The 27,943-nt window shown below is 45.2% G+C and overlaps 1 protein-coding gene across 1 annotated transcript; it reads left to right on the plus strand.

The window, feature by feature from the left end:
• Window positions 1-11,000: 11,000 nt before the first annotated feature.
• CTSV (cathepsin V) lies at window positions 11,001-17,530 on the plus strand. The gene is made up of 8 exons (XM_023198484.1): window positions 11,001-11,240; window positions 12,242-12,377; window positions 12,678-12,800; window positions 12,897-13,043; window positions 13,560-13,784; window positions 14,602-14,767; window positions 15,470-15,587; window positions 17,137-17,530. Exons 2-8 carry the CDS (start codon window positions 12,252-12,254, stop codon window positions 17,234-17,236), a joined length of 1,005 nt encoding a protein of 334 aa, XP_023054252.1. The 5' UTR covers window positions 11,001-11,240; window positions 12,242-12,251; the 3' UTR covers window positions 17,237-17,530.
• Window positions 17,531-27,943: the final 10,413 nt, after the last annotated feature.

Below are 27,943 nucleotides of genomic sequence, written 5' to 3' on the forward strand. Positions count from 1 at the left end.
GTTGAGGGCTCAGTCTCCAAGACCAAACCCCCATCCCTGAACCCAATCAAAAGCTCGGCCTCTGGAACCTCTGCCCAGCTGGCTTCAAGCACAGGTTCCCACAATGCCCTCTTTGGGTTTGATTAATTTACTAGAGTGGCTCACAGAAGTCAGGAAAACTTACCTACATTTACTGGGTTATTATAAAGGATCCAGTTGAAGAGACGCACAGGCCAATGTACAGGAGAAGAGGTGCGGAGTTTCCATGCCTTTTCCACGTGTTACCCACCAGGAACCTTCGTGTGTTCAGCTATCTGAAAGCTCTCTGAATCCTGTCCTTTTTGGGTTTTTATGGAGGCCTCATTATGTTGGCATGATTGATTAAACCACTGGTGATCAATTGAACCGTCAGTCCCTCTCCCCTCCCTAGAGGTTTGGGGGGTGAGGCTGCAAGTCCTACCCCTCTAATCCTGCCTTGTACTTTCCTGTGACAAGCCCCATCCTGAAGCTACTGAAGGGCTGCCAGCCACCAGTCAATCATTAGCAAACAGAAAGACACCATTTTGGTGTTTCTAAGGAGTCATATGTCAGGAAACAGGTCGAAAGCAAATATATGTTTCACAGTATCAAAGTGGGATCACAGATGGGCAAGAATGGTTAAAGTAATAAACATGGTCAGTATACAGAATTTCAATGGTAACGATTTTCACAGAAAAGTTACTCTGCCTTTGGATTGAATGTGACTTCTCAACGGTATGCCAATTTTCAGGGGAGAAATTTCTGTAGATGGCTGACTATATCAATACTTGTGTTCTCTCGCTTAATTTTTATTTATTTATTTATTTAGACAAGAGTCTTGCTCTGTCACACAGGCTGGAGTGCAGTGGTACGATCTCAGCTCACTGCAATCTCTGCCTGCCGGGTTCAAGCAATTCTCCTGCCTCAGCCTCCTGAGTAGCTGGGACTACAGGCACGTGCCACTATGCCTGGCTAATTTTTGTATATTTAGGGTTTCACCATGTTGGCCAGGCTGACCTCTGGTGATCCACCTTTCTTGAGCTCTCAAAGTGCTGGGATTACAGGTGTGAGCCACCATGCCTGGACTCTCATTTAACTTTTAATACTACCTCATGGGGTAGTTGATATTGTCCACATTTTGTAGTGGATGAAACCAAAGCTCTGAGAAAGTAAGTCAGTTGTACAAAATTTATGCCTGCTAGAAATGGGATTGGAAATAGCTACATTCCAAAGTCAGTGATAATTTGGGTCAAGGGGTACTGATAATTGCTGCTCCTACTGGTTAGTCATTTTCTACGGAGCTTTTTTTTCACTTACTGTTACTACTTTTATTATTATCTTCTGATTTCATTTCACAAAATTAAAGGTTAGCAGCAAAAAGCATCTAGTTCCTGGCTCAATCCTCATCTTTACAGGAGATCCTGAAGCTTAATTCATGGTTCAGACTAACCACTGAGCTTTTTTCATTTAAAAATATTTAATTGGAAAGATTGTATCTATTCAAGGTGTACAATGTGATGTCACTGTTTTGGTGCGTCTGCTGTAATGTGGAGACATTTTAAAATGAAAGCTTTTGGATATTCTGTCAGTTTGGTTATCAAAGTTTGGTATTTCCAGCAAACATTTATCAACTCACTCTTTTATTACCACAATCAAAATAATAAATAGAAGAGATAGCATTCATGATTTATTTTTCAGTGCTTCTCCAATCCAAAAGAAAAAAACAAAAATACAAAATCAAATGAAAGATCACACAAGTCCCCAATTTTCTTCTCCTTCATCAGTTGGACAAAATAACCAAATATCCATTTTCAGATGGTAACTCCCCTTTGCGCTCACAGAAAGGCTTTGTTGCCTGTTGGGTGCAAAGCTTCTATCTCTGTTGTCTAGGGTGTAATGCCCCGGGGTTTCCTAGATCCTAGGGGAAATGGAGCATTATTATCTCAAATGGATTTATTATGCTGCATATTCTTGGATGGCTCTAGATCAGACACTAGGTTAAGAAGTGTCTGCCCTTAAGTAGCCTCTGTGGTCATTTGTACCATTAACTTCAGCATCCCAAACTGTTTTCTTCTCAATATCCCTCCAGGGTGCTCTGGGGTAGGAGCAGCAGAAGGGAGTCCCACCTCCCTGGGTGAAAACTCCTGGGAGCAGGCAGGAGTGGAGCCACCTGGCTGGTCGTCCTGAGAAGTCACCTCTACGGGCCTCTCGCATTGGCCTTGTGGACTCTGGCAGAGTTCTAGCATTCCTGAGGATGGCGTGGTGAGGCCGCACAGGACACTTGCTGAAGATACTGGCTGACTCCTGGTGGTGGGGACTCTCTAAGAAACAGAGGCCATTGGCCTGATGCATGGCTCACACTTGTAATCCCAGCAGTTTGGGAGGCTGAGGCAGGCAGATCACCTGAGGTCAGGAGTTCAAGACCAGCCTGGACCACAAGGTGAAACCCCACCTCTTCTAAAAATACAAAAATAAGCTGGGTATGGTGGAGGGCACCTGTAATCCCAGCTACTCGGGAGGCTGAGGCAGGAGGAGAATCGCTTGAACATGGGAGGCAGAGGTTGCAGTGAGCCGAGATCGTGCCATTGCACTCTAGCCGGGGCAACAAGAGCAAAACTCTGTCTCAAAAAAACAGAAAAAGAAAAAGAAACAGAGACTTCTAAGCTCCCTGAGGCATTTCTAAGCATCTAAAGGACAGCAAGGAGGGTCTAGGATTTGTGTGTTGTAGGGGCAGAAGAAGTTCCCCAAGTCGACCTGAGTGAGACCCACTGAGCTCTAGGCCAAGCGCCAGCTTCCATAAAGTTGTAGCCAAATTAGCAACAACTCCTCTCTTAGCCTAAAAATTGCCATTCTGCGATGCTATTTACTGGGCATCTATCATACACTGGGGTCCCCAGTTCTATAAAACAAAGTCTTTGTCTTCAATTCACTTGGTTAAGGAGAAAGAATATGCAACTTAGTTTTGCTTGCCCTCCTGGTATAACTAAAACACTTTCCTTATATCATTCAAATTATCGTTTAGTTCCATTTCTCCCTTCGAACTTGGAGAAAATCTCTTTTTTACCACTCTCTAATTTTTCTTGGTCAAATTTCTCTTAGTTTCCTCAGAGCCACGCAACCATCACTGGAGGCTAACTCATGAATGTTGCATATCAGCAACTTTCTATACAGAGCACGTGGAAATTTAGAAGCTGGGGAAGTGTGCATGAGGAGAAGGGTGCTGTGCAGAGGTGTGGGTGGATTGAGAGGACACTGAGGCCATATCCCCAGTGTAGAGGCCAATTAGCCTGGGAAAGGTCAGCTTGTATGGTCCTTGCTCCATTGATAGCAAACCGGAGGTGCTGACCAAGGGAATACAGGCAGAACCACCCAACTCCAAGCCTTGCCAAATCACTGTGGAGTGTGACTGCGAACATGGGAGATCTGTGCCTTCTGCCAGCGCCCAACTCCTCCTAGAGTGGGAGAGAAGCATCTGGACAGAGGATCTTATGAACAGAAAATGCATTTAAAAGAAGCAGTTGAGGCCTGGCGCAGTGGCTCACACCTGTAATCCCAGCACTTTGGGAGGCCAAGGTGGGTGAATCACCTGAAGTCAGGAATTCGAGACCAGCTTGACCAACACAGTGAAACGCCGTCTTCACTAAAAATACAAAAAAATTAGCCAGGTGTGGTGCCAGGCGCCTGTAATCCCAGCTCTTCTGGAGGCTGAGGCAGGAGAATCGCTTGAACCCGGGAGGAAGAGGTTGCAGTGAACTGAGATCGCGCCACTGCACTCCACCCTGGGCGACAGAATCAGACTCCATCTCAATCGATCAATCAATAAAGCAATTGTTCCTCCTCGGATCAGAACTGTGTGTTTTATATGAACTGCTACATGTTGTTTCCTCTTTATATCTTAGCAATGATCAAAAAACGATCAGATTCCTTTTGCAGAGGGTTGGCTAGTTCTCCTAAGGAGGATCTGGGTCCTCAGTGGATCCTCTGGATTTGAGGATGAAGTTTAGAAGTGCTTGGGACCATAGCTGTGGGTCTGATTTGAGGACAAGAAAACCAAAACAAGCGGGGAGCAACCTCTGGTGTGGGGAGGTGGGAAGGAGAAAACAAGGAACATAAAAAAAAAAACAAATAAAACCACCAGTGCAGAGTTTATAGCTCAGAAAAACTTTCGAGCTTATATGGAGAAGATTTCCCTGTTTTGGTTTTTAAGGGGACCATACAGATAATTAGGGAGGCTTGATTAGCAGGTTCTATTTCCTTACTGTGGTCTCAAAGTTTTTAAAAGAATATTTTATGTGTTTGTTTTTAAAATTGGTGAATGAATAGACCTCACTTTTTATAATAGCTGGGCTTCTCAGAACCATGAGTCACTGACGTATTATCACCGGAGCCAGGCTTAAAATCTGACATTTAATTAGCACAGGTAAGAGCCAGAGCCTTTGTCTCCTAGAAGTGATCAAGCACAAAAGCACTCACGAAGCACCGGGCAAAACGCCCTCCTGGAAGCTGGTGGGGTAGGAAGGTGTGGAGGCCCAGCCCTGCCCGGGCAACCTGCCTGCTGCGTGACTCACCTGCCTTTTAGTCCTTTCAGTGTGAATCCAGCTGAGCCTCATTCACACTGAAGTGGAGAGACTGCCCAGGGGAGCCTCGGGGCTTTACCTGCACGGCCTTGGTGCTCACATTCCAGTTCTCCTAGTACCCTCTGGCTCCCAGAGTGCAGTTTGCCAAGCAAGTGATGGGCACTGGGGGAGGGACCAGGCAAGCGCCCAAAAGCTCAGCTTCCTTTTCTAAGCCCTGCTGGCCTAACGTGCATTTAAGTTATTTATTCACTTTAGAAAAGAGCCTGTCCCCACCCTTGATTCTGTACCTCCCACTGCCCTGTCCACCCTCATCTCTAAAATGCGGCATAGAAGAGCCCTCATCTCCTAGGGCAGTGGTTTTCAAAGTGGGTTCCCCTGAATCCTTTGTGAAGTTTTGTTTTTTTGTTTGTTTTTTGTGTGGGTTGTTGTTGTTTGGGGTAGGGCAGGGGACGGAGTCTTGCTCTGTCACCCAGGCTGGAGTGCAGTGGCCTGATCTCGGCTCACTGCAACCTCCGCCTCCCGGGTTCAAACAATTCTCCTGCCTCAGCCTCCTGAGCAGCTGGGATTACAGGCATGCACCACCACACCAGCTAATCTTTGTGTTTTTAGTAGAGACAGGGTTTTGCCATGTTGGCCAGGCTGGTCTGGAGCTCCTGACCTCGTGATCCGCCCGTCTCAGGCTCCCAAAGTGCCGGGATTACAGGCATGAGTCACTGCGCCCGGCCCGCCTTGGGAAGTTTTTAGAAAGCAAATTCTGGAACCCTGTCCCAGACCCACTGAATCAGAAACTGGGGTTATATTCAGCAACCTGAGCTTTCAGGAGCCTCCAGGTGATTCTGATAAAGCTGGAGTTTGAGAAGCAGCATCATAGGGTTGTTGGGAAGATGACCTCAGGAGCACGTGTGAAATACTCAGAACAGTGCCCACGCCTAAGAGTTCCTTAGCTATTGGAAACCCAGGAAGTCACAGATAGAGACACTCTTCCTCTGGAGCAACCCCAGGACAGGTGCTTCTGCAGGCCGAGCCTCTCACAGCACAGAGCCTTCTCTGTCTTCACCACTCACTAAAGTGACGCAGAGTGTCAAGGGGAAAAAATGCAGGTTCCTACATTAGTAAGGAAAGGCTTTATTAATGCAAGATATTGCAACAAGGAGATGCTCAAAGCCGAAACCAGAAGTATCTCAGGAATAGGGTGGGTGAGCAATGCTTTTTTACGCAGAGACCACGGGACAGCTGGCTGTGAAAAGAGGAAGGAGGGGTGGTAAAAGCTGCCGTGTGGTGATCTTGAAACTTTTTTGTTTTTTGAGACAGGGTCTCCCTCTGTTGCCCAGGCTGGAGTGCAGTGGTACAATCATAGCTCACTGCACCCTCAACCTCCTGGGCTCAAGCCAGCCTCCCGCTTCAGCCTCCTGAGTTGATAGGACTATAGGCATGCACCGCCATGCTTGGCTATTTTTATTTATTTTTTGTAGAGACAAGTTCTTCCTGTGTTCCCCAGGCTGGTCTCGAACTCCTGACCTCAAGCAATCCTCCCACCTCCGCCTTCCATAGTGCTGGGATTACAGACATGAGCCAGTCACTACACCTGGCCAGGGTCTTGCAACTTAAAAGGCTGTGTCAAGCTTTGCAAGGGAAACGCAAGCAGTAAGTGTTGCCAGTGTTCAGGTACGTGAGGCAGGGATCTGAGGCTGAGATGGAGCAAAGAAGTCATAGTGTGGGAAGTTCCCAGGGAGTGTAGGGCCCAACTATCTAGTCAAGCCAGACTTGAGTTTTGTTTTTTTTTTTAATTTTTAATTTTTTTTTTTTTTGAGACAGAGTCTCACTCTGTTGCCGAGGCTGGAGTGCAGTGGCATGATCTCGGCTCACTGCAACCTCCGCCTCCAGGGTTCAAGCAATTCTCCTGCCTCAGCCTCCAGAGTAGCTGGGATTACAGGCACCCGCCACCCCGCCTGGCTAATTTTTGTGTTTTGAGTAGAGATGGTTTTTCACCAGGTTGGCCAGGCTGGTCTCAAACTCCTGACCTCAAGTGATCCGCCGGCCTCAGCCTCCCAAAGTGTTGGGATTACAGGCAAGCCACTGCGCCCGGCCAGCCTCGAGTTATAATAAACACAAAGTTTTCATCAGCATTGTCAAGAAACTGATTTTTATTTATGCCATGTGTAGCAGGATGTTTACGGCCCCCACTAACAACAGGTCTTAATTCCTGGCCCCTGAAGCTATTATCTTATACAGCAAAGACTTTGTAAATGTGAATCCATGAAGAGTCCTGAAATGGAACAGTTATCCTGAGTTATGTGGGTGAGCCCTAAATGCAATCACAGGTGTCTTTATAAGAGGGAGGGAGATTAGACACAGACAGGAGAAATGGGAGGGAGATTAGACACAGACAGAAGACATGGCAATGTAGTCATAGAGATTGGAGTGATGCGGCCACAGGTCAAGGAATGCGAGCAACCACCAGTGCTAGGAGAGGCAAGGCACAGATTCTCCCCTAGAACCTCAGGAGGGGGGAAGGGAGGGTGCCCTATCACACCTGGTCTTTAGCCCAGTGATGCTGATTTAGGACTTCTGGCCTCCATAACTGTGATGGAATAAAGGACTCCTGTTTCAAGTCACCAAGTTTGTGGGGATTTGTTACAGCAGACACAGGAAATGAATACACCTTGTTTCTTGAAAAGACTTTTTGAGGTTTGACGAATTTTTTAGATTTGGCTGAGAGTTTGTGGATCACTGTTTTAGAGGAGGAGAGAAATTCCACCATTTCTCTTGTGAATTGGTTTCGTTGTTACCTACTATACAAAAATGCTTCACCATAGTTCCATTTAAATATATCTGTCCTGTTCGATTTGCTGTAGAACTGAAATTACTATAGTGAACCACATATTTAAATATGGAAAGACTGAACCTCAGAAAGCTGTTAGGAAAGCTAAGAATGTGGAAGTGAATGCTCATGCTACACCAGAAGAGGAGAACTGGTACCGAGTAAGAGCTGAATTCTCATTGATTGATGTACTACGTGCTCGATGAATTGGCTGATAGTTGAACTCTACAGGAAAAGCACAGTTACAGTAACCCAGAAAAGTAGTTATTTCATAAGTGGTTTCATATGAACCTGTATGATTATCAATGGTGATAAACCATTTTGCAAGTGGACAGTTTGCTGGATAATGCTTCTTACGAGTAATTCTTGGCTCAGTGAATTTAAACAAATCGGAGGGGGTTATACTGGGGAGAGGTGTTAAGTGATGTCAGGGTCTTGAATGCCACCACACTAAGCTTACCAGTTCCCCTATGGTTTAAAACTTCCAGAGACTGGGTAAAGAATTATATCCTTATTTATTTATTTATTTATTTTTGAGACAGAGTCCCACTGTGTTGCCCAGGCTAGAGTGCAATGGCGCAATCTCGGCTCACTGCAAGCTCTGCCTCCCGGGTTCAAGCGATTCTCCTGCCTCAGCCTCCCGAGTAGCTGGGACTACAGGCATGCACCACCACACCTGGCTAATTGTTTTTTGTATTTTTAGTAGGGATGGGGTTTCACTATGTTGGCCAGGCTGGTCTCGATCTCCTGACCTCAAGTAATCCACCTGCTTCTGCCTCCCAAAGTGCTGGGATTACAGACGTGAGCCACCATGCCTGGCCTATATCCTCTTTTAATAGTGAGTAAAAGAAAGCCACACAGATGCACGTGAGAATATACTTTCACAGGCACTGCGTTTTAAATAGGAATCAGGAAGTTCCGCCAGCTCCATTTTATTAAAGGCATAGCCAAGGCTCGGTTGCTTCACTAAAATGTGACCATTTTAAAATGTATCACTCATGAAAATTATTTTGCAAAGAAATAGGAAGAGAAGAGTAAGGAAAGAAACAAATATTTAAATATATCTGTCCTGGCTAGTAATACCACATTTCTGTAATGCATTTTTTTTACAGATATGAATAGATACAAAGAGGTGTCCTAAGTCGAAGCAATAACGCCTTCCACCCTCTTGCTTATTGGCTTTCTCCCATATTTCTTCCACTTTTACATATTTCTGGTACAATTTTAGATTTTGAGCACACTTGGTTTGAAAAGTGTCTATGTTTTCTCCACTACATTTGTCTCACATTCCAAAAAACCAAGGGGATGCCCTTCTTCACGGCAGCACCTGCCACTCTTTTGCTGTCAGGCGCTATCAGGGCAGCACCTGCCGCTGTCTGCTGTCAGGCTACTGCTTAAGGCGCAGATCTTCATGTCCTGGCAGGTTTCTCCACCCTACAATCTTAGGGAGCTGTGGCCCAAGGGCAACTGTAAAACCCACGTGTTAGAATAACTTAGCTTTCTTGTGATAGACTGAGTAAACAAATAGACAATGGCCACAGTATATGGCAATAGAACACTGACCCACGGAAGAAATGAAGCATAATATCTGCAGAGACCAACTCAGAACAGTCAAGACTTACTCAGTGACTGACAACTTCCTCATTTTTGCCTCTGCTTCCAACCCAGGACAAACCAGAAAACCCAAACATGCTCCACAAACAAATCACATAAGATGCTCCATCTCTAGTTATCCCTCCTCCAGCTTCTCCATGATGACACTCTGCAAAGAGGACATATCTGAAGTTGCCCACTTTTCCCCTAAAGCTTTTCTTCTCCCTCGTCTTTGAATTATCTCCCTTGTCATAGCAAGTTCTGAATATATGGCCTCTGTTCTTATGTGGTCGTCTTCATTTATTTCCACATGTGAATGGTGATTATGTTCAACACAATGATTAATTTTTAAAAAAGAAAACAAAAACTCCAGCTATTTGTAGTACAACACGCTTTTGTTTTGTTTTTTGTTTTTGTTTTTTTTTGAGAAGGTATCCGCGGCTGGAGTGCAGTGGCGCATGTTCTGCGTCACCGTGCCTGGCTAGTTTTTGTTGGTTTGTTTTGTATTTTTGGTAGAGGTGTGATTTCGCCATGTTGCCCAGGCTGGTCTCAAACTCCTGGGCTCAGGAGATCCACCTACCTTGGCCTGCAATACAATATACTTTTGTATTTTTTATATAACCACCTGAGAGCTTTGGCCCCTAGTTGTGTTTGAGAGGGAAAAGCTGCTATTTCTTTAAAGGAAGGACATATAATTATTAATAAATTGATTTTTAAAAGCATGTATTTGCCTGATGGTGCTTCTGAGAAGTTGTTGGTTTGTTTTTAATTTGCTAAAAGAAAATCCATAGCCAAATTAAATTTAAGAGAATTTAATTGAGCAAAGAACGATTCATGAATCTGGCAGCCTCTGGTGCCAGACTAGGCTGAGAGACTCCAGTGCAGCCACATGGGGGAAGATTTATAGACAGCAAAGGGCAAGTGAGGCACAGAAACTGCAGGATTGGCTACAGCTTCACGTTTGCCTTATTTGAACATGGTTTGAACAATTGAACCTCTTTGATTCACAGAACTTCAGGGATGGGCACAAGAGCAGGCTACAGTCTGTTTACACCTCCATTTAGGTGACAATTCGCTAGGTACAGAGAAACCTTCAGGCCAAATGTAAATAATAGAGGGAGGCAGCTTTAGGCTAAACTTGATTTAACAAATTTTCAAATTAACAAGTAAAAACTGTGCATATTATTCAGTTTAATCTTTAAGAGTTTATTAATCAATATGCATTATAACTTCATTTTTGTAAAAACAAAAAAAGATATGCCTAGGAAAGGGTTATGGAGAGGGGACAAGGGACGTTTATTTTCTAAAACATATTTTTTATAATGGATGTTTTTTATATAACTTTAAGAAGAATTAGAAACGTTTCTGATTAATGATTTCCTTAAATCTTTAGCTACATATATTTCTCCATAAAGAGCAGTTCCTCAAACTGCATCACCTCAACCCTGATAGTAAATATTTTATTTTATTTTATTTTTTTACTTTTCGAGACAGAGTTTCGCTCTGTGGCCAGGCTAGAGTGCAGTGGCCGGATCTCAGTTCACTGCAATCTCCGCCTCCCGAGTTCAAGCCATTCTCCTGCCTCAGCCTCCTGAATAGCTGGGACTACAGGCGCCTGCCACCACCCCCGGCTAATGTTTGCATTTTTAATAGAGACAGGGTTTCACCATGTTGGCAAGGATGGTCTCGATCTCATGACCTCGTGATCCGCCCGCCTCGGCCTCCCAAAGTGCTGGGATTACAGGCGTGAGTCACCGCGCCCGGCCGATATTAAATATTTTTAAAGTAAAGTTATTAAATCTCAAAAGAAGCACACTTTGAATACTGAGGAAGAGACGCTGTAACCCACAAGCAGACAGTAGATAAGTCAAAGCAATTTCCACCACTCTCAAGCTGCTCAGCGCAGTAGTTCGGGATACTCGGTAGATCTGAGCCCTTCAGGGAGGCGCCTCCCCGTCCTCCGCGCAGCCCCCGGGCGCCCGGCTGCGCTCCCAGCAGCCCAGGTTCATGGAGGTAGGCGCGCCCAGACCTGAGACAGGTTGGGACCGGGCTGCGTCACGTGCGGGCTCAGAGCGCCCGGGGCCCCGCCCAGTGGCCGGCGCAGCCAATCGCAGGGCGGGCAGGCGGAGGGGGCGGGGAAGGCCGCCTGGAAACTTAAATCCCGAGTCGGGCGACCCCGCGCCAGAACCGCGGAGATTTGTTAGGCGGAGGTGTGTTAGCCTAGGGCGCCTGCGCGGCTGCGACGGCTGCTGGTGAGCGCCCCCCACCAGACCGAGGGGCAGGGCGAAGGGGGGCTGAGAGGAGGGAACCCAGGGACACTGCGAGGAGGCGGGCGCGACCCCTGAGAGTGAGAGCTTCTGCCCAGCGCTCTGCCAGCCTCGAGGTGGGGAACGGGGGAGGGCGGTTGGGGACCCCGGGGAGGCGCCGGGACCACTGGGAGTTCCCAGGCGGTGCAGGTCAGTCACCCTGCGGGCTGACGCCGAGCCGGATCGGGCGGCTTCACCCGCGCATCCCGGCTGCGGAGCCCCCACTCCCTGCGCCGCCGCAAACATTCTCGGGGCGCGGCGGGCGCGTGCGGAGGGCGAGAGCAGGCGACGCGGCCCTAGCCCGCCCGGAGCCCCGGGAGCTGCCTGCCCCGGTCTGCGCCCTGGCCTTGGGGCCCCTGGCTTCCAACGGCGCGGCCTCGTGACCCTGCCCCGGTTTAGAGGAGCGAGAAGCAGAGACCCAGGTGGGGGACGGCGGGAGTAGTGGGTGCCTTCCTTCCCAGTGTCTCCTGGAAAGGGATTCCAGAAAGGTTTTCTTCCAGAAGGAGAGGTTGGAAGACATAGCTCATCTCCTGCTGTGTATCAGCCAAGAAGGTGTGAGGCGGTGTTCCTTGGCGATCCGCTTGCACCTACTTGGGATGGTATGTCTTCATTAGTGACGTTTTGCCTGAATGACCTCAGTGCAATTGGTGCGAAACCTGGACCAGCTGTTCCCTAGTTTTCGCGTTAAGCTTCTCACCCGTCAGGTGTCTTCACACCCTTCTCATACCCTGAATTATCGCATATGCTGTTTCAACGCCTCCAACTCCGCTGGCTGCTTTTCATCTTGATGGGCCCATCAAATACCTCCAGTAGGCCTGTTTCAGCCTGTTCCACAGTCCTTGGGGAAATGCCAGGGAGAATAATTGAAATCTTTTTATTCCACGGGGGCTGTAAGATGGCTTTTTAGGATTGGTCTAATCAGATACTCATTTCTTTTCCCTTTCTAGGTTTTGAAACATGAATCTTTCGCTCGTCCTGGCTGCCTTTTGCTTGGGCATAGCCTCCGCTGTTCCAAAATTTGACCAAAATTTGGATACAAAGTGGTATCAGTGGAAGGCAACACATAGAAGATTATATGGCGCGGTTGGTAACATCTGAAACTGTCCAGAGGGACTCTGGAGAGATGGTCCTTGCTGTTGGGAGTTGATAGCCAGAGAGTAGCTTCTAGAGGCCAGACCTTACCAGGCAATAACCTAACAGCACCCATTATAGATGCAGTATGGGCATATATCTCCATTGTGTCTCAGCTTGGAGAACAGCTCCCAGAGATTTATCAAGCCATCCCTGGCCATGGTTTCTCTTCATTTCTGCCTGCAAATCGGCTGGGTGAACATGGGTTGGGTAAGTAGACATGAAGTCCATCAGCTATGTGTTTGCCTCTAGAGTGAAGAAGGATGGAGGAGAGCAGTGTGGGAAAAGAATATGAAAATGATTGAACTGCACAATGGGGAATACAGCCAAGGGAAACATGGCTTCACAATGGCCATGAATGCTTTTGGTGACATGGTGAGTGCGGTGAGGATTGCTGAACTCTGAGCTGCTTCTCCTCAGTTCTTCACCAAAATAGTCTTGCTTTTAACATTTTATTTACTTCTCTTGAAGACCAATGAAGAATTCAGGCAGGTGATGGGTTGCTTTCAAAACCAGAAACCCAGTAAGGGGAAGGTGTTCCGTGAGCCTCTGTTTCTTGATCTTCCCAAATCTGTGGATTGGAGAAAGAAAGGCTACGTGACGCCAGTGAAGAATCAGGTGAGACAGCGTCAGATTCAGACCTCCCGTCTCCACAGGAAAGCCAAGAAGGAATTGGTGTCATTGCTGTGGTAGATGGTGGCACAACACATGATGATGGGTTTTTTTGTATTTTGGTTTTTGGTGTGTTTTTTTTTTTTTTTTTTTTTTTTTGAGACAGAGTTTTGCTCTTGTTGCCCAGGCTGGATTGCAATGGCGTGATCTCGGCTCACTGCAACCTCTGCCTCCTGGGTTCAAGCAATTCTGCCTCTGCCTCCTGAGTAGCTGGGATTACAAGTGCTCACCACCACTCCCGGCTAATTTTTGTGTATTTTTAGTAGAGACAGGGTTTCACCATGTTGGCCAGGCTGGTCCCAAACTGCTCTCCTCAAGTGATCCGCCCGCCTCGGCCTCCCAAAGTGTGATGGGTTTTTTGGTTTTTGGTTTTTTTTAAAGAATATTCAGATAATTCAAATATATGGGCTACTGTATTTATATTGGTCTTGTAAATTGACAGCTTTTTTTCCCCCTTTTTAGAAACAGTGTGGTTCTTGTTGGGCTTTTAGTGCGACCGGTGCTCTTGAGGGACAGATGTTCCGGAAAACTGGGAAGCTTGTCTCACTGAGCGAGCAGAATCTGGTGGACTGTTCGCGTCCTCAAGGCAATCAGGGCTGCAATGGTGGCTTCATGAATAGCGCCTTCCGGTATGTCAAGGAGAACGGAGGCCTGGACTCTGAGGAATCCTATCCATATGTAGCAATGGTAAATGGAGCTCCTTGTCATTCATGCTCAGCTTTTGGAAGGTGAAACCCTTTCAGAGATAACAGATACTTTTTTCAGAATTCACACTTTATATGGTAGAATCTACATCTGCAAACTGTGAGTATTGTCATGATAAATTATTAGCCTTTGGCCAGGTATGGTGAATCACGCCTGTAATCCCAGCACTTTGGGAGGCCGAGATGGGCGAATCACGAGGTCAGGAGATTGAGACAACTCTGGCTAACATGGTGAAACCCCATCTCTACTTAAAGATACAAAAAAAAATTAGCCGGGCCTGGTGGTGGGCGCCTGTAGTCCCAGCTACTCAGGAGACTGAGGCAGGAGAATGGCGTGAACCCGGGAGGTGGAGCTTGCGGTGAGCCAAGCTTGCACCACTGCACTCCAGCCTCGGCAGCAGAGCGAGACTCCGTCTCAAAAACAAAAAAAAAATTACTAGCCTTTGCACAGTTCTCCGATTAGATGGTCAACAGCTAATGGTTAACATATAAGTAACATTAGATGGTAACACATAGCTGTTCTTGCTTCTGCATAACATGGAGAATAAGCAAACCATTCTACATATAATAGAACTTGATCCATTGTGAAAATTTTTTATGGACAGATTGACATAGGGGTTCTCATTGAAGAAATGACTAATTTTTCATTTTTAAATCAATGATAGCATTTTATTTCATGGGGCGATTTATGAGGGTGTGAATTTGGAAATCCTAGGTTGCAAATTGCTGAGTGTTTTGGTTCTAGAACTAATGTTCCTCAGGTGGTAGATGGTAGTGATCTCCCCCTTTAACTTTAAAAGGATGGAATCTGTAAGTACAGACCTGAGAATTCTGTTGCTAATGACACCGGCTTCAAGGTGGTCCCAGCTGGAAAGGAGAAGGCCCTGATGAAAGCAGTGGCAACTGTGGGGCCCATCTCTGTTGCTATGGATGCAGGCCATTCGTCCTTCCAGTTCTACAAATCAGGTAAGTGTCATTTTATTATAGAAATTCAGGCAGAATTGGGAAACATCACCATGATTGATTCTTTGATATGAAGTCCTGCTTTGCAGGAATGGAGTATTTTGAGAGTGCATTTAACATGGTGATATTTGCATTTGCCATGAGAAAATGCTTAGTTATGTTAAACTTCTCATAAATATTTTTAAATGGCTATGTAATTGTATAGAGACAACCTAATTTTCCAAACTATTGTCCGGTTATTGGGTCTTTTTTTCTCAAAGTTTTTTACTACTGTAATTAGTGAAAAACTGTAAAGAACCCAGAACCCCCTTCAAGTTTTTGTTTGTTTATTTTCGGGTTGTTTTAGACTGACATCCTAGGAGTAGAAAGGGATTATGCTAATTGGTATTTGGGCTCAGAGATAAGTATCTAAATTACCTTAGCTGTAAACAATAGGTTTTATCTTTTGGATTTTCTTTTTTTTTTTAGGTAGAAAATATCTTTAACTTTGGTTGAAGTTAGTTGATTTCTAGTGAGTTGAGGTTGACTTTTTTCCTTTATCAGCCATTACTGTTTTCTGGCCAGTATTGTTTGGGTCCTTATTTGGCATTTGTTTATGACATTTCTCTGAATTTAGAGATGCCTCCCTTATGGAGAGTGGTTGGGTGGGTTACTGTCACATGTCACTTGGAGCTTCTCAGCCCAGCATTGATTTTACTCTCCCAGGCATTTATTTTGAACCAGACTGCAGCAGCGAAAACCTGGATCATGGTGTTCTGGTGGTTGGCTACGGCTTTGAAGGAGCAAATTCAAATAACAACAAGTATTGGCTCGTCAAAAACAGGTATAAAACTCAAAATTGAAAAGGTAATTTTTGTTTCAAATCAGTATTTGGATACAAGTTCACAAAAGCTCAATTTTGAAATTCCAGAAGTCTTTCTTCTACTTAGAGTGAACACAGAAATAACTAAGGTTTGATTAGAAGATTCCGTACCAAGCTTTTTGGAGTTACTGTTATGTATTTGTAATATTTTATTGCTAAGTTTTGAAAATTTTTAAATCCTGAAACACATTAGGCCCCAAGGGTTTCAGACGAAGGATTGTGGACCTGTAGGTTTGAGAGCTGATTGCTTTTTTCTGTCTCTAATTTTTCCAACAAGGAACAGTAAGCAGAAACATCTGCCTTTGCTGGTTCTTTGTTGAGTCTAAAAGATCATCTGGGAGTCCAGTGGTCTGTGTGCGTCCTTCTGTTGTCATTGGATGCCTTGTCATCGAATTTCACTCCGTAGTTCTCAGGCTTTGAAGGTTGTCAGAATCCATTTTTCTCACAATTAGCATTCTTTAATTGAGATGTGATATAAGGTAGCATGTGGAGACACACTGCTGCAGTGGAATTCCAGTTCTGCCTCAGTATTCTTAAAAAGTGAAGGACCCACAAGAATCAATACATTCATTAATTCATTCATTCATTTATTTTTTGAGACAGAGTCTCACTCTGTCACCCAGGCTGGAGTGCAGTGGCGCAATCTCAGCTCACTGCAACCTCCACCTCCTGGGTTCAAGTGATTCTCCTGCCTCAGCCTCCCAAGTAGCTGGGACTACAAGGGTGTGCTACCATACCCAGCTAACTTTTTTTGTATTTTTTAGTAGAGACAGGGTTTCACCATGTAGGCCAGGCTGCTGTCGAACTCCTGACCTCATGTGATCCGCCTGCCTCGGCCTCCCAAAGCACTGGGATTACAGACATGAGCCACCATGCCCAGCCAATTTTATTTTATTTTGAGATGGAATCTTGCTCTGTCACTCAGGCAAGAGTACAGTGGTTCAGTCTCGGCTCACTGCAGCCTCCACCTCCCAGGTTCAAGTGATTCTCCTGCCTCAGACTTCCAAGTAGCTGGGGCTACAGGCATGCGCCACCACATCTGGCTAATTTTTGTGGGGGTTTTTTTGTTTGTTTGTTTTTTCTTTTGAGATGGAGTTTTGCTCTTCTTGCCCAGGCTGAAGTGCAGTGGTACAGTCTTGGCTCACTGGAACCTCTGTCTCCTGGGTTCAAATGATGATTCTCCTGCCTCAGCCTCCCAAGTAGCTGGGATTACACGCCCAGTTAACTTTTTTTTTTTAAGTTAATAGAGACGGGGTTTCACCATGTTGATCAAGCTGGTCTCGAACTCCTGAAACCTCAGGTGATCCACCCACGTCAGCCTCCCAAAGTGCTGGGATTACAGGCGTGAGCCACCGCGCCCGGCCTTCAGACATTTATAAATGGATATTAACAGCACTTAGAATAGTGCCTGACACATGGAAAGCACTGTTTAAGTAGTAGCTATTATTATTAATGGAGCCAATTTTCCCTTGATTCTTTGTATAAAACGGAAAACCTGCTCCTCTTTCAGCTGGGGTCCAGAATGGGGCTCGAATGGCTATGTAAAAATAGCCAAAGACAAGAACAACCACTGTGGAATCGCCACAGCAGCCAGCTACCCCACTGTGTGAGCTGATGGATGGTGAGGAGGAAGGACTTAAGGACAGCTTGTCTGGGGGAATTTTATCTTGAAACTGACCAAATGCTTATTGTGTAAGATAAACCACTTGAATCATTGAGGATCCAAGTTGAGATTTGAATTCTGTGACATTTTTACGAGGGTAAAATGTTACCAGTATTTTAATTACTGTTACACACAGCTTTATGATATCAAAGACTCATTGCTCAATTCTAAGACTTTTGAATTTTCATTTTTTAAAAAGATGTACAAAACAGTTTAAAATAAACTTTAATTCGTATATAAAGGGGGGCCTTTTCTTTTTTTAATGCATTGACGTTTTGTGTAGTCAGGAAATATAATCGAGCTCTGAAATAATAGCTTCATGTGCCAGTGGTATATTAGGAGAAAGATGCTAGCAGAAAGCTGACTTTCTGGCTCTTCTAGTTATAAAAATACAGATTTTTATCAGCTACCCAGTTACCGTGTGTTACCCAACTCCTGAATCTACCACAATTTGATAAACAATTTGGAAGGACAAACCTAAATTTTTTTTTTTTTTTTTTTTTTATGAGACGAAGTCTCACACTGTCGCCTAGGCTGGAGTGCAGTGGCATGATCTCAGCTCACTACAACCTCTACCTCCCCGGTTTAAGCAATTCTCTGCCTCAGGCTCCCCAGTAGCTGGGATTGCAGGCACGTGCCACCACACCTGGTGTATTTTTAGTAGAGACAGAGTTTCACCATCTTGGCCAGGCTGGTCTTGAACTCCTAACCTCGTGATCCACCCGCCTCAGCCTCCCAAAGTGTTGGGATTACAAGTGTGAGCTACTGCGCCCGGCCTCTAAATTGTTTTAGTAAAGAAGAAAGCAGTTGACTTTTTAAAAAAGTGAATAGGCACAGATTCGTAGGTTTTCTATAGTAGAAAAACCTTCCTCTTCTTCCTTTGACACATAACCTCAAGATGGTTAGGTCATGTGATAAAAAGTGAAGCTGCTTTTTACTGGAGCCTCTCTCTGAATTGCCGGTGACCACTTTGCAGTCTGAGGAAGACTCAGGTGCAAGTAGGTTACCAAGGCTATTTTGTTTTCTTTCCAAGTCTCTGGTGACATATTCCCCCTAGCTCTTCTAGAAAAGCTTATTTGTTAACTAGTGTGAGCAAAAATAAATGTAATGGTGTGGTTAACAAATCTGAGGCATTTGGCAGTAGCTGGAGAAATGTGTTCAAGGTCCGCAAGAGATCAGGCTGGGCTACAAAAAGAGGCCTCTGGCCAAAGATGGATAAGAGATCACAAGTGAAAGGTCGGAAGTCACTAGGCCAGACTCTGGCTACCTAGTCCCTGAATTAAAAATAAAAGAGGGGGAAAAAAGGCTAAGAATATAGTTACCCAGGTAGTAAATACAAATAAAACAATATCTTTGCATATTTGAAATACTGGAAGAAAGTACACCAAACCTGTGGGTGAATTATGGGTAATTAACTTGTTTAGTGGAAAGCATGTATTTTTATAAGCAGGAAAAAGTAGTGAAGATATACCCACATTCTGCAGGCTAATAAAAAGCCCATGTTTTCCAGTCAAATAAAAAAAATGCAGGGGATGAGCTGGTGAAATTTAATTGAGAGGTGATCCATTGTGAATGCAGTGGGAGGGAAGGGGGATGTGGGGCTGTGTATCCCGAAAAGCCTTCGATAGGCCTTGTCCACAGCTGTCTCTGGAAAATCCAGTGTACCATATTCAGTCTTGAGTTTTTCTGAGAAAGGACTCCTTTGTCTTTGCAGCAGCAGGCTAAGTCAGTACTCTCCACAGATTCCCGCAACAACGACCCAAGGCTCTTAGGAAACATCTAGGCACTGAATTGAATGAAAGAGTGATGGCTTTTTATTCAAAGAAAAAAGTTTCCAATCTGTCAAAACAGCACCCCTCAGAAAACTAAAATAGAGATATTTCAAGATTTTATAATTTTCAAAGACCTTTGAAACATTTTAAACTTGTGAAAAGTTACAAACCTGATGTGTTGTCTAAAAGCATTTTTCAAACAAGCCAGTAGACTTGAAAAATCTAGTCTGAAGCACAGACTTAACCAATATTTGCTGGGAACAGGCCCGTAAATCTGGCCATAAACTGGCCCGCAAACTGGCCATAAACAAAATCTCTGCAGCACTGTGACATGTTTGTGATGGCCGTGACGCCCACACTGAAGGTTGTGGGTTTACTGGAATGAGGTTAAGGAACACCTGGCCCACCCAGGGGGGAAAACCACTTAAAGGTGTTCCTAAGCCACAAACAGTAGCATGAGCGACCTGTGCCTTAAGGACATGCTCCTGTGAAGGGGTGGCCTGCCCCTCCACACCTGTGGGCGTTTCTCGTTAGGTGGAACGAGAGACTTGAGAAAAGAAATGAGACACAGAGACAAAGTACAGAGAAAGAAAAAGTGGGCCCAGGGGACCGGTGCTCAGCATACAGAGGACCCGTGCTGGCACTGGTCTCTGAGTTCCCTAGTATTTATTGATAATTATCTTTACCATCTTAAAGATAAGGGAGTGGCAGGATAATAGGATCACTGTAAGGAGAAAATCAGCAGTAAGACATATGGATAAAGATCTCTGCGACATGAATAAGTTTAAAGGAAAATGCTGTGCCTTGAGATGCATATGCAAACATCTCCATAAACCTTTTAGCAGCATTGCGCCAACAAGTCCCACCTTTTGCCCTAAGGCGGTTTTCTCCTGTCTCAGTAAACAGAGCATACAATCGGGTTTTACACCGAGATGTTCCATTGCCCAGGGACGGGCAGGAGACATGCTTTTCTCTATCTCAACTGTCAACAACCACCAAGAGGCCTTCTTTCCTCTTGTACTAGTCCTCCTCAGCACAGACCTTTCACGGGTGTCAGGCTGGGGGATGATCAGGTCTTTCCCTTCCCACGAGGCCATATTTCAGACTATCACATGGGGAGAAACCTTGGACAATACCTACCTTTCCTAGGCAGAGGTCCCTGTGACCTTTGGCAGTGTACGTGTCCCTGGGTACTTGAGATTAAGAGAATGGTGATGACTTTTAACCAACAAGCTGCCTTCAGGCACTTGTTTAACAAAGTACATCCTGCACAGCCCAAAATCCATTAAACCTTGAGTCACCACAGCACATGTCTCTTGCAAGGACAAGGTTGGGGGTAGGGTCACAGATTAATAGCATCTCAAATACAGAACAAAATGGAGCCTCTTCTGCTTCTTTCTATATAGACACAGTAACAGGCTGATCTTTCTTTCCTTTCCCACACTCCTGCTGCAGGTAACTAGCCAGAGCCCGTGTCTGTTTTGATCCCTTTGTTTCCCGTAAGGAATACTTTTAATTATAATCTATAGAAACAATGCATATCACTGGCTTGCTGTCAGCAAATGTGTGGGTAAATCTCTGTTCGGGGCTCTCAGCTGTGAAGGCTGTGAGTCCCCTGATTTCCCACTCCATCCGCTAAATTTGTGTGTGTGTGTCTTTAATTCCTCTAGCGCCACTGGGTTAGGGTCTCCCGGATGGAGCTGGTCTCAGCAACTATTTCCTATACTGGAACATCTAAATTGTTTTCTTACTTGAGTTGCAAAGGAAGTAAGGAAGGGTGAGACAGAAATGATTGAGCATACTAAGAGGAAGGAGTTTGCTGATGTGGGAGTGTAGTTATGACACTGGGGCATCATCCTATAGGCCATGGACTCAGCAATTAGCAAACATCCACTCAGTCCTATGTGTGTTTCACGTTTGTGTTTTGCCTATGAAAGTTGAAACTGTTTTCTAAGTGTATTTCCCTTTTAAGTGATATAAAATTTCTGAAAAGCAAAGAAGAAACTTCTCTATTAAAAATAACAGGCCGGGCGCGGTGGCTCAAGCCTGTAATCCCAGCACTTTGGGAGGCCGAGACGGGCGGATCACGAGGTCAGGAGATCGAGACCATCCTGGCTAACACGGTGAAACCCCGTCTCTACTAAAAAATACAAAAAACTAGCCGGGCGAGGTGGCGGGCGCCTGTAGTCCCAGCTACTCGGGAGGCTGAGGAAGGAGAATGGCGTGAACCTGGGAGGCGGAGCTTGCAGTGAGCTGACATCCGGCCACTGCACTCCAGCCTGGGAGACAGAGCGAGACTCCGTCTCAAAAAAAAAATAATAAAATAAAATAATAAAAAAAAATAAAAATAACAAACATTAGTAAATGTATATATACAGTCTTGTGTTGCTTAATGATGGGGATGCATTCTGAGAAATGTGTCTTGGGTGATTTCATCGTAACATGAACACCATAGAGTACACTGACACAAACCTAGATGGTAGAGCCTATTACACACCTAGGCTATATGGTACAGCCTGTTGCTCCTAAGTTGTGCACCTGTGTAGCACATCACTGTGCTGAATAGTGTACACAGTTATAACACTGGTAAGTATTTGTATATCTGAACAGAAAAAAGTACAGTAAAAATATAGGATCATATATGCAGTTAGTCACTGCACTCTCATATATGCAGTTAGTCACTGATCAAAACATCACGTAGCACATGACTTGTGTGTATGGATATCTCAATTGTAAACAATTTCACAAATGTTCACTATCTCTTTTTAAGTAAGTTAATAAGTAAAACTATTAATAAGCTGCAACATGTTCTTGTTCTGCAGTGTATTTATTCATTCGGATACAGTTGATCCTTGAACCACGCAGAGGTTGGGGCATCAACCCTTGTGCAGCCAAATACCTGCATATAACTTTAATTCCTCCAGAACTTTTCTGCTAATAACCTACTGTTCACTAGAAGCCTTGCCGATAACATAAACAGCCAATTAACACATATTTTGTCTATGTATTATAAAATACTGTATACTTACAACAAGCTAAAGAAAAAATGTCATTAAGAAAATCATGGCCGGGCACAGTGGCTCACACTTGTAATCCCAGCGCTTTGAGAGGCCGAGGCAGGCAGATCACGAGGTCAGGAGATCGAGACCATCCTGGCTAACACGGTGAAACGCTGTCTCTACTAAAAATACAAAAACAAAATTAGCCGGGCGTGGTGGTGGGAGCCTGTAGTCCCGGCTGCTTGGGAGACTGAGGCAGGAGAATGGTGTGAACCTGGGAGGCAGAGCTTGCAGTGAGCCAAGATCACGCCACTGCACTCCAGACTAGGCGACAGAGCGAGACTCTGTCTCAAAAAAAATCACAAGGAGCCGGGCGCGGTGGCTCAAGCCTGTAATCCCAGCACTTTGGGAGGCTGAGACGGGCGGATCACAAGGTCAGGAGATCGAGACCATCCTGGCTAACGCGGTGAAACCCCGACTCTACTAAAAATACAAAAAACTAGCCGGGCGAGGTGGCGGGCGTCTGTAGTCCCAGCTACTCGGGAGGCTGAGGCAGGAGAATGGCGGGAACCCGGGAGGCGGAGCTTGCAGTGAGCTGAGATCTGGCCACTGCACTCCAGCCTGGGCAACAGAGCGAGACTCTGTCTCAAAAAAAAAAAAAAAAAAATCACAAGGAAGATAAATTATATTTACTAAGTGAAAGTGGATCATCATAAAGGTCTTTATCGCTGTCGTCTTCACATTGAATAGGCTAAGGAGGAATAGGCTAAGAAGAAGCAGCGTTGGACTTGCTGTCTTGGGTGGCAGAGGCAGAAGAAAATCTGTCTATAAGTGGACCCTCAGTTCAAACCCATGTTGTTCAAGAGTCTACTATTTGTTGGGCTCCTATGCAATAGTGCTGTGCTGGGCTCTGGGGACGCAAGTATGAAGCAAATAGTCACACTCCTTCCCTTGGAGCTTACGTTCTTATGTTGCTGAGCCTATGCATCACCTCCATCCCTGCCACCATGGCCACTTTGTTCATGAACCCCAGGGTGGCTGGGGAAAGAGGCTGACTGGTGTCCAGAGAAAAGATCATTCCATTCACTCAGTTTTTAAAGTCCTCCTCTGCTGAGGTCACCCTTTTGTGAGAATTCACATGGGATACAAATATCTTCACTTTTTTTTTTTTAACCCATTCAGAGAGGTCTGTTCAGATATGCATTCCCCAGACCCCTTTATCACCAGTTTGCCAATCATGTTCATACAGCTCTGTGGCCACCCAGCCAAATCATTAACCATGGCCCGTGAAATGGTATCTAATCATACACCTGGATATTTCTTCTTCCAAGCAAAATGAACAACCAAGTACACTGCGGAAAGTTTTGTTTCCCTTCACCTCCGTTCTTCCAGGATGTCTCAGAAGCGTGCTGTGATACCGCAGCGTCCGCTGGTTGGTGCCTGGATGTTGTACAGAACCGTCTATAAATCAGGCCTAAGTTTTCTCTTCCTCACCCAGTTGATGTTAGGGAACTCTCTATGAGGCCACAGATGTGGGCTAGGAAAGAAAACGTGATGTAGCAGGAGTTAGGACCGTCAGTGTTCCGACCGCTTCTTCCTGTAACTTACCTTTAGGGCCTCCTCATGCCCCATCACGCATGCAGTCATCCCTTGATATCCCATGGAGGATTGGTTCCACAACCCCCTGCAGATACCAAAATCCACAGATGCTCAAGTTCCTCATATAAAATAGTGTAGTGTTTACATATAATCTACCACATCCTCCCTTATACTTTATCTCCAGATTCTTTATAATATCTAGAACATTGTGTTATGTAAGTAGTTGTTTTACTGCATGTTTTAAGGGAATAATGACAAGATAAAGAAGCCTGTACATATTCAGCACAGACTATCCTTTAAAAAAAAAAAAAAATTGGGCCGGGCGCAGTGGTTCACGCCTGTAATCCCAGCACTTTGGGAGGCCGAAGCGGGCGGAATCACAAGGTCAGAGATCGAGACCATCCTGGCTCGCACTGTGAAACCCTGTCTCTCTTGAAAATACAAAAAACATTAGCCGGGCATGGTGGCGGGCGCCTGTAGTTCCAGCTACTCGGGGAGGCTGAGGCAGGAGAATGGCGTGAACAAGGGAGGCACAGCTTGCAGTGAGCCGAGATCGCGCCACTGCACTCCAGCCTGGGCGGCAGAGCAAGACTCAAAAAAAAAAAAAAAAAAAAGAAGTCTATCCGAGGTTGATTGCATCCCACGCAGTTTGAACTGCAAGGGCTCACAGACGCAAAACCCACGGATAGAGAGGACCAACTGTATCCCACTTCATTTGATGCTGGAGTGCTGTTCTGCACGCCTAACTTTATGGCTTGGTGGGTCAGACAGTACCCAATGTGTGATGGAAAGCTCAGGTTGCAGGATAGCTAGGTGGCCCATGATTGAGCAGGCTCTGCTAAGGCCCAGGAGCAAGCCAAAACTGCTTCTCAAAAGGAGAGTAGTGACCGGCGGAAGATGGCATGCTCCAGGGTCCGAGGGTCCACACTGATTTGCTGTAGAGGTCTGCCAGTGGCTTCAGATAGTGTCCCTGTCTGCCACTGACACTTCAAGCACCCTTGGCTCTCCTGGAACATAAAGCCCAAGTGGGAGAGCAGCTTGCACAGCAGCCTGGACCTGTTGCAGAGCCTGCTCTTATCCTGGGCTTAAAACTAGCAGCTTTGTGGGTAAATAGGTCAGAGAGTAACACACTCAGATGAGGAATATGTTGCCTCTAAAATTCAAAGAGGGACTAACGGGGTTAATGCCTCTTTTTTTGGTTGTACATGGAGCTAGATGCAACAACTTATTCTTCACTTTAGAAGGAATATCTCAACCACTAGACTCCTAGAAATTTCACTGAAGTGAAAGGCCCTTGAATTTTTGTAGGATTTATTTTCCACCCTCTGACACACACATGTCTTAGTAATAAGTGTAGAATAGTTGCCACTTCTTACTGCTTCCAGTCAGCATTATGTCATCAGTGTAATGGACCAGTGTGATTGATATCTTATAGAAGGGAAAGGCAATTAAGATCCCTTCAGATTAAATTATGACACAGGGCTGGAGAGTTGGCACGCACCTGAGGTAGGACAGTGAAGGTGTATTGCGGGCTTGCCGCCTGAAACCAAACTGTTTCTGGTGGTCTCTACTAACAGACATCAGGAAAAAAAAAGTATCTGCCAGATCAATAAGTGCATACCAGGTATCAGGGGATGTATTCATTTACTCAAGCTATGAAACTACGTTTGGAACAGCAGCTGAAATTGATGTCCCCACCTGATTACGTTTCCAGTAATTTACTCTCATTCTCCAAGATCTATCTGTTTTCTTCACAGGCTAAATAGGGAAGTAGAATGTGAAAGTGATAAAAAGTACCACCTCTGCATCCTTCAGGTCCTTGATGGTGGTACTAATCTCTGCAAGCCCTACAAGAATGCAGTATTGTTTCTGGTTTGCTGTTTTTCTAGATAGAGGCAGTTAAGTGGCTTCCACTTTCTGCCATAATTGCCCTCACTCCTCAGGTCAGGAAACCAGTGTAGAGATTCTGCCAGTTGTTGAGTATGTCTCTTCCGATGATTACTTCTGCAGCTACAGAGATAACCAGACTGGGCCCACTGCGAGACAGACCGGAACTAAAACTCCACTGATCCCCTCACCGCCCCACGCCCCTCCCCTCGCGTGTGGGCCAGAGTGATGTGTCCGTTTTCCTGGGGTCCTCTGAGTTCAGAACCGATGTCCGGTAAAGCTCCCCCAAAGTCTGATTATTCCCTTTGCCCAGTGCACAGTCATCTTGGCAAAGTGCTGTGGGTCCCTCTGGGAAGGCTGGGAGAAGAATGGACAGTATACAATTTTGGTAGTGCAGGGCGGACACAGCCTCCTCGTTATTTAAGGAGATGTGGGTCTGCAAACTGGTCCAAGTCTTGGAATTGATCAGGAGCTGTGACTCCATTTTTTTGATTCAAGTTAGACTTTTATTCACCTGACTCTTCTTTTTATACAGAACAAATAAGAATTTAGTAGGCTTTCCATCTATTTTATTTCTATAGATACTTTGACCAGCTAGCCAATGCCATAAGTCTCTGTAAATCAGACTTTTTAACTACAGTTTTGACTTTACTGTCCATTACAGTAACCATGTCCACCTTGTCTTTGGTGACTAAATGCTGCACTTGGCGCCTGCCATCCTGGGATCCCGTGACTCTCCTTGTACTGAGGGATCCCATTCAGTGGCAGCAGTTCCCACTGTAATCTCTGACCCAGAGAGAAGAGCAACCGCAGAGCTCTTTACAAATATTGGAACTCCCTCACAAATATATTTCTTGTAGTCACGACAGAAAGTGTGTCCTGAGCTCGATGTGGTAGCTTGCACCTATAATCCCAGCACTTTGGAGGATCGCTTGAGCTCGGGAGTTTGAGGCCTGACTGGGCAACAGAGCAAGACCTTGCCTCTATAAAAATTTCAAAAATTAGCCAGGTATGATGGTGCATATAGTCCCAGCTACTCAGGAGGCTGAGGCAGGAGGGCCCCTTGAGCCCAGGAGTTTGAGGCTATAGTGTGCTATGGTCACACGCCTGCACTCCAGCCTGGGCAATAGAGTGAACCCTGACTCTAAAAAATAATAATAAATAGAAAACGAAAGCATGTCCTCTTGTTAAAGAAAAGACTTTTCAATGACACTGGTTTGAGGATGCTAAGGCTGACTTTTTCAAGATCATCAGAATAGATATAGGGACCACCGCAATAGCATTTTACAGTGAGGGAGAGATATTGGGCTCAACTCTGAATGCAGCTTGTTAAGTGGGAACTTAGTGCCAAGGAGTAGGGTGGGGGTCAGTGGATTGAAAATTACTAAGAGGAAACTTCAAGGGTAAGGAAAGATTCTGGCTTAACTGACCTAACAGGATTCTTGCTGAAAACAGGCTGGGGTGTTGAGACACCACCTGTGCACAACGTGCAGGTTTGTTACATAGGTATACATGTGCCATGTTGGTGTGCTGCACCCATTAACTCATCATTTACATTAAGTATATCTCCTAATGCTATCCCTCACCCATCCCCCCACCCACGACAGGCTCCAGTGTGTGATGTTCCCCGCCCTGCATCCAAGTGATCTCATTGTTCAATTTCCACCTGTGAGTGAGAACATGTGGTGTTTGGTTTTCTGTCCTTGCAATTGTTTGCTCAGAATGATGGTTTGCAGCTTCATCCATGTCCCTACAAAGGACATTAACTCATCCTTTTTATGGCTGCATAGTATTCCATGGTGTATATGTGCCACATTTTCTTAATCCAGTCTGTCACTGATGGACATTTGGGTTGATTCCAAGTCTTTGCTATTGTGAATAGTGCCACAATAAATATACGTGTGCATGTGTCTTTATAGCAGCATGATTTATAATCCTTTGGGTATATACCCAGTAATGGGATGGCTGGGTCAAATGGTATTTCTAGTTCTGGATACTTGAGGAATCGCCACACTATCTTCCACAATGGTTGAACTAGTTTACAGTCCCACCAACAGTGTAAAAGTGTTCCTGTTTCTCCACATCCTCTCCAGCACCTGTTGTTTCCTGACCTTTTAATGATTGCCATTCTAACTGGTATGACATGGTACCTCATTGTGGTTTTGATTTGCATTTCTCTGATGGCCAGTGATGATGAGCATTTTTTCATGTGTCTGTTGGCTGCATAAATGTCTTCTTTTGAGAAGTGTTTGTTCATATCCTTTGCCCACTTTTTGATGGAATTGTTTGATTTTTTCTTGTAAATTTGTTTAAGTTCTTTGTAGATTCTGGATATTAGCCCTTTGTCAGATGAGTAGATTGCAAACATTTTCTCCCATTCTGTAGGCTGCCTGTCCA

The sequence above is a fragment of the Piliocolobus tephrosceles genome, chromosome 14 (genome assembly GCF_002776525.5).
Source record: "Piliocolobus tephrosceles isolate RC106 chromosome 14, ASM277652v3, whole genome shotgun sequence".
NCBI classification, from domain to species: Eukaryota; Metazoa; Chordata; class Mammalia; order Primates; family Cercopithecidae; genus Piliocolobus; species Piliocolobus tephrosceles.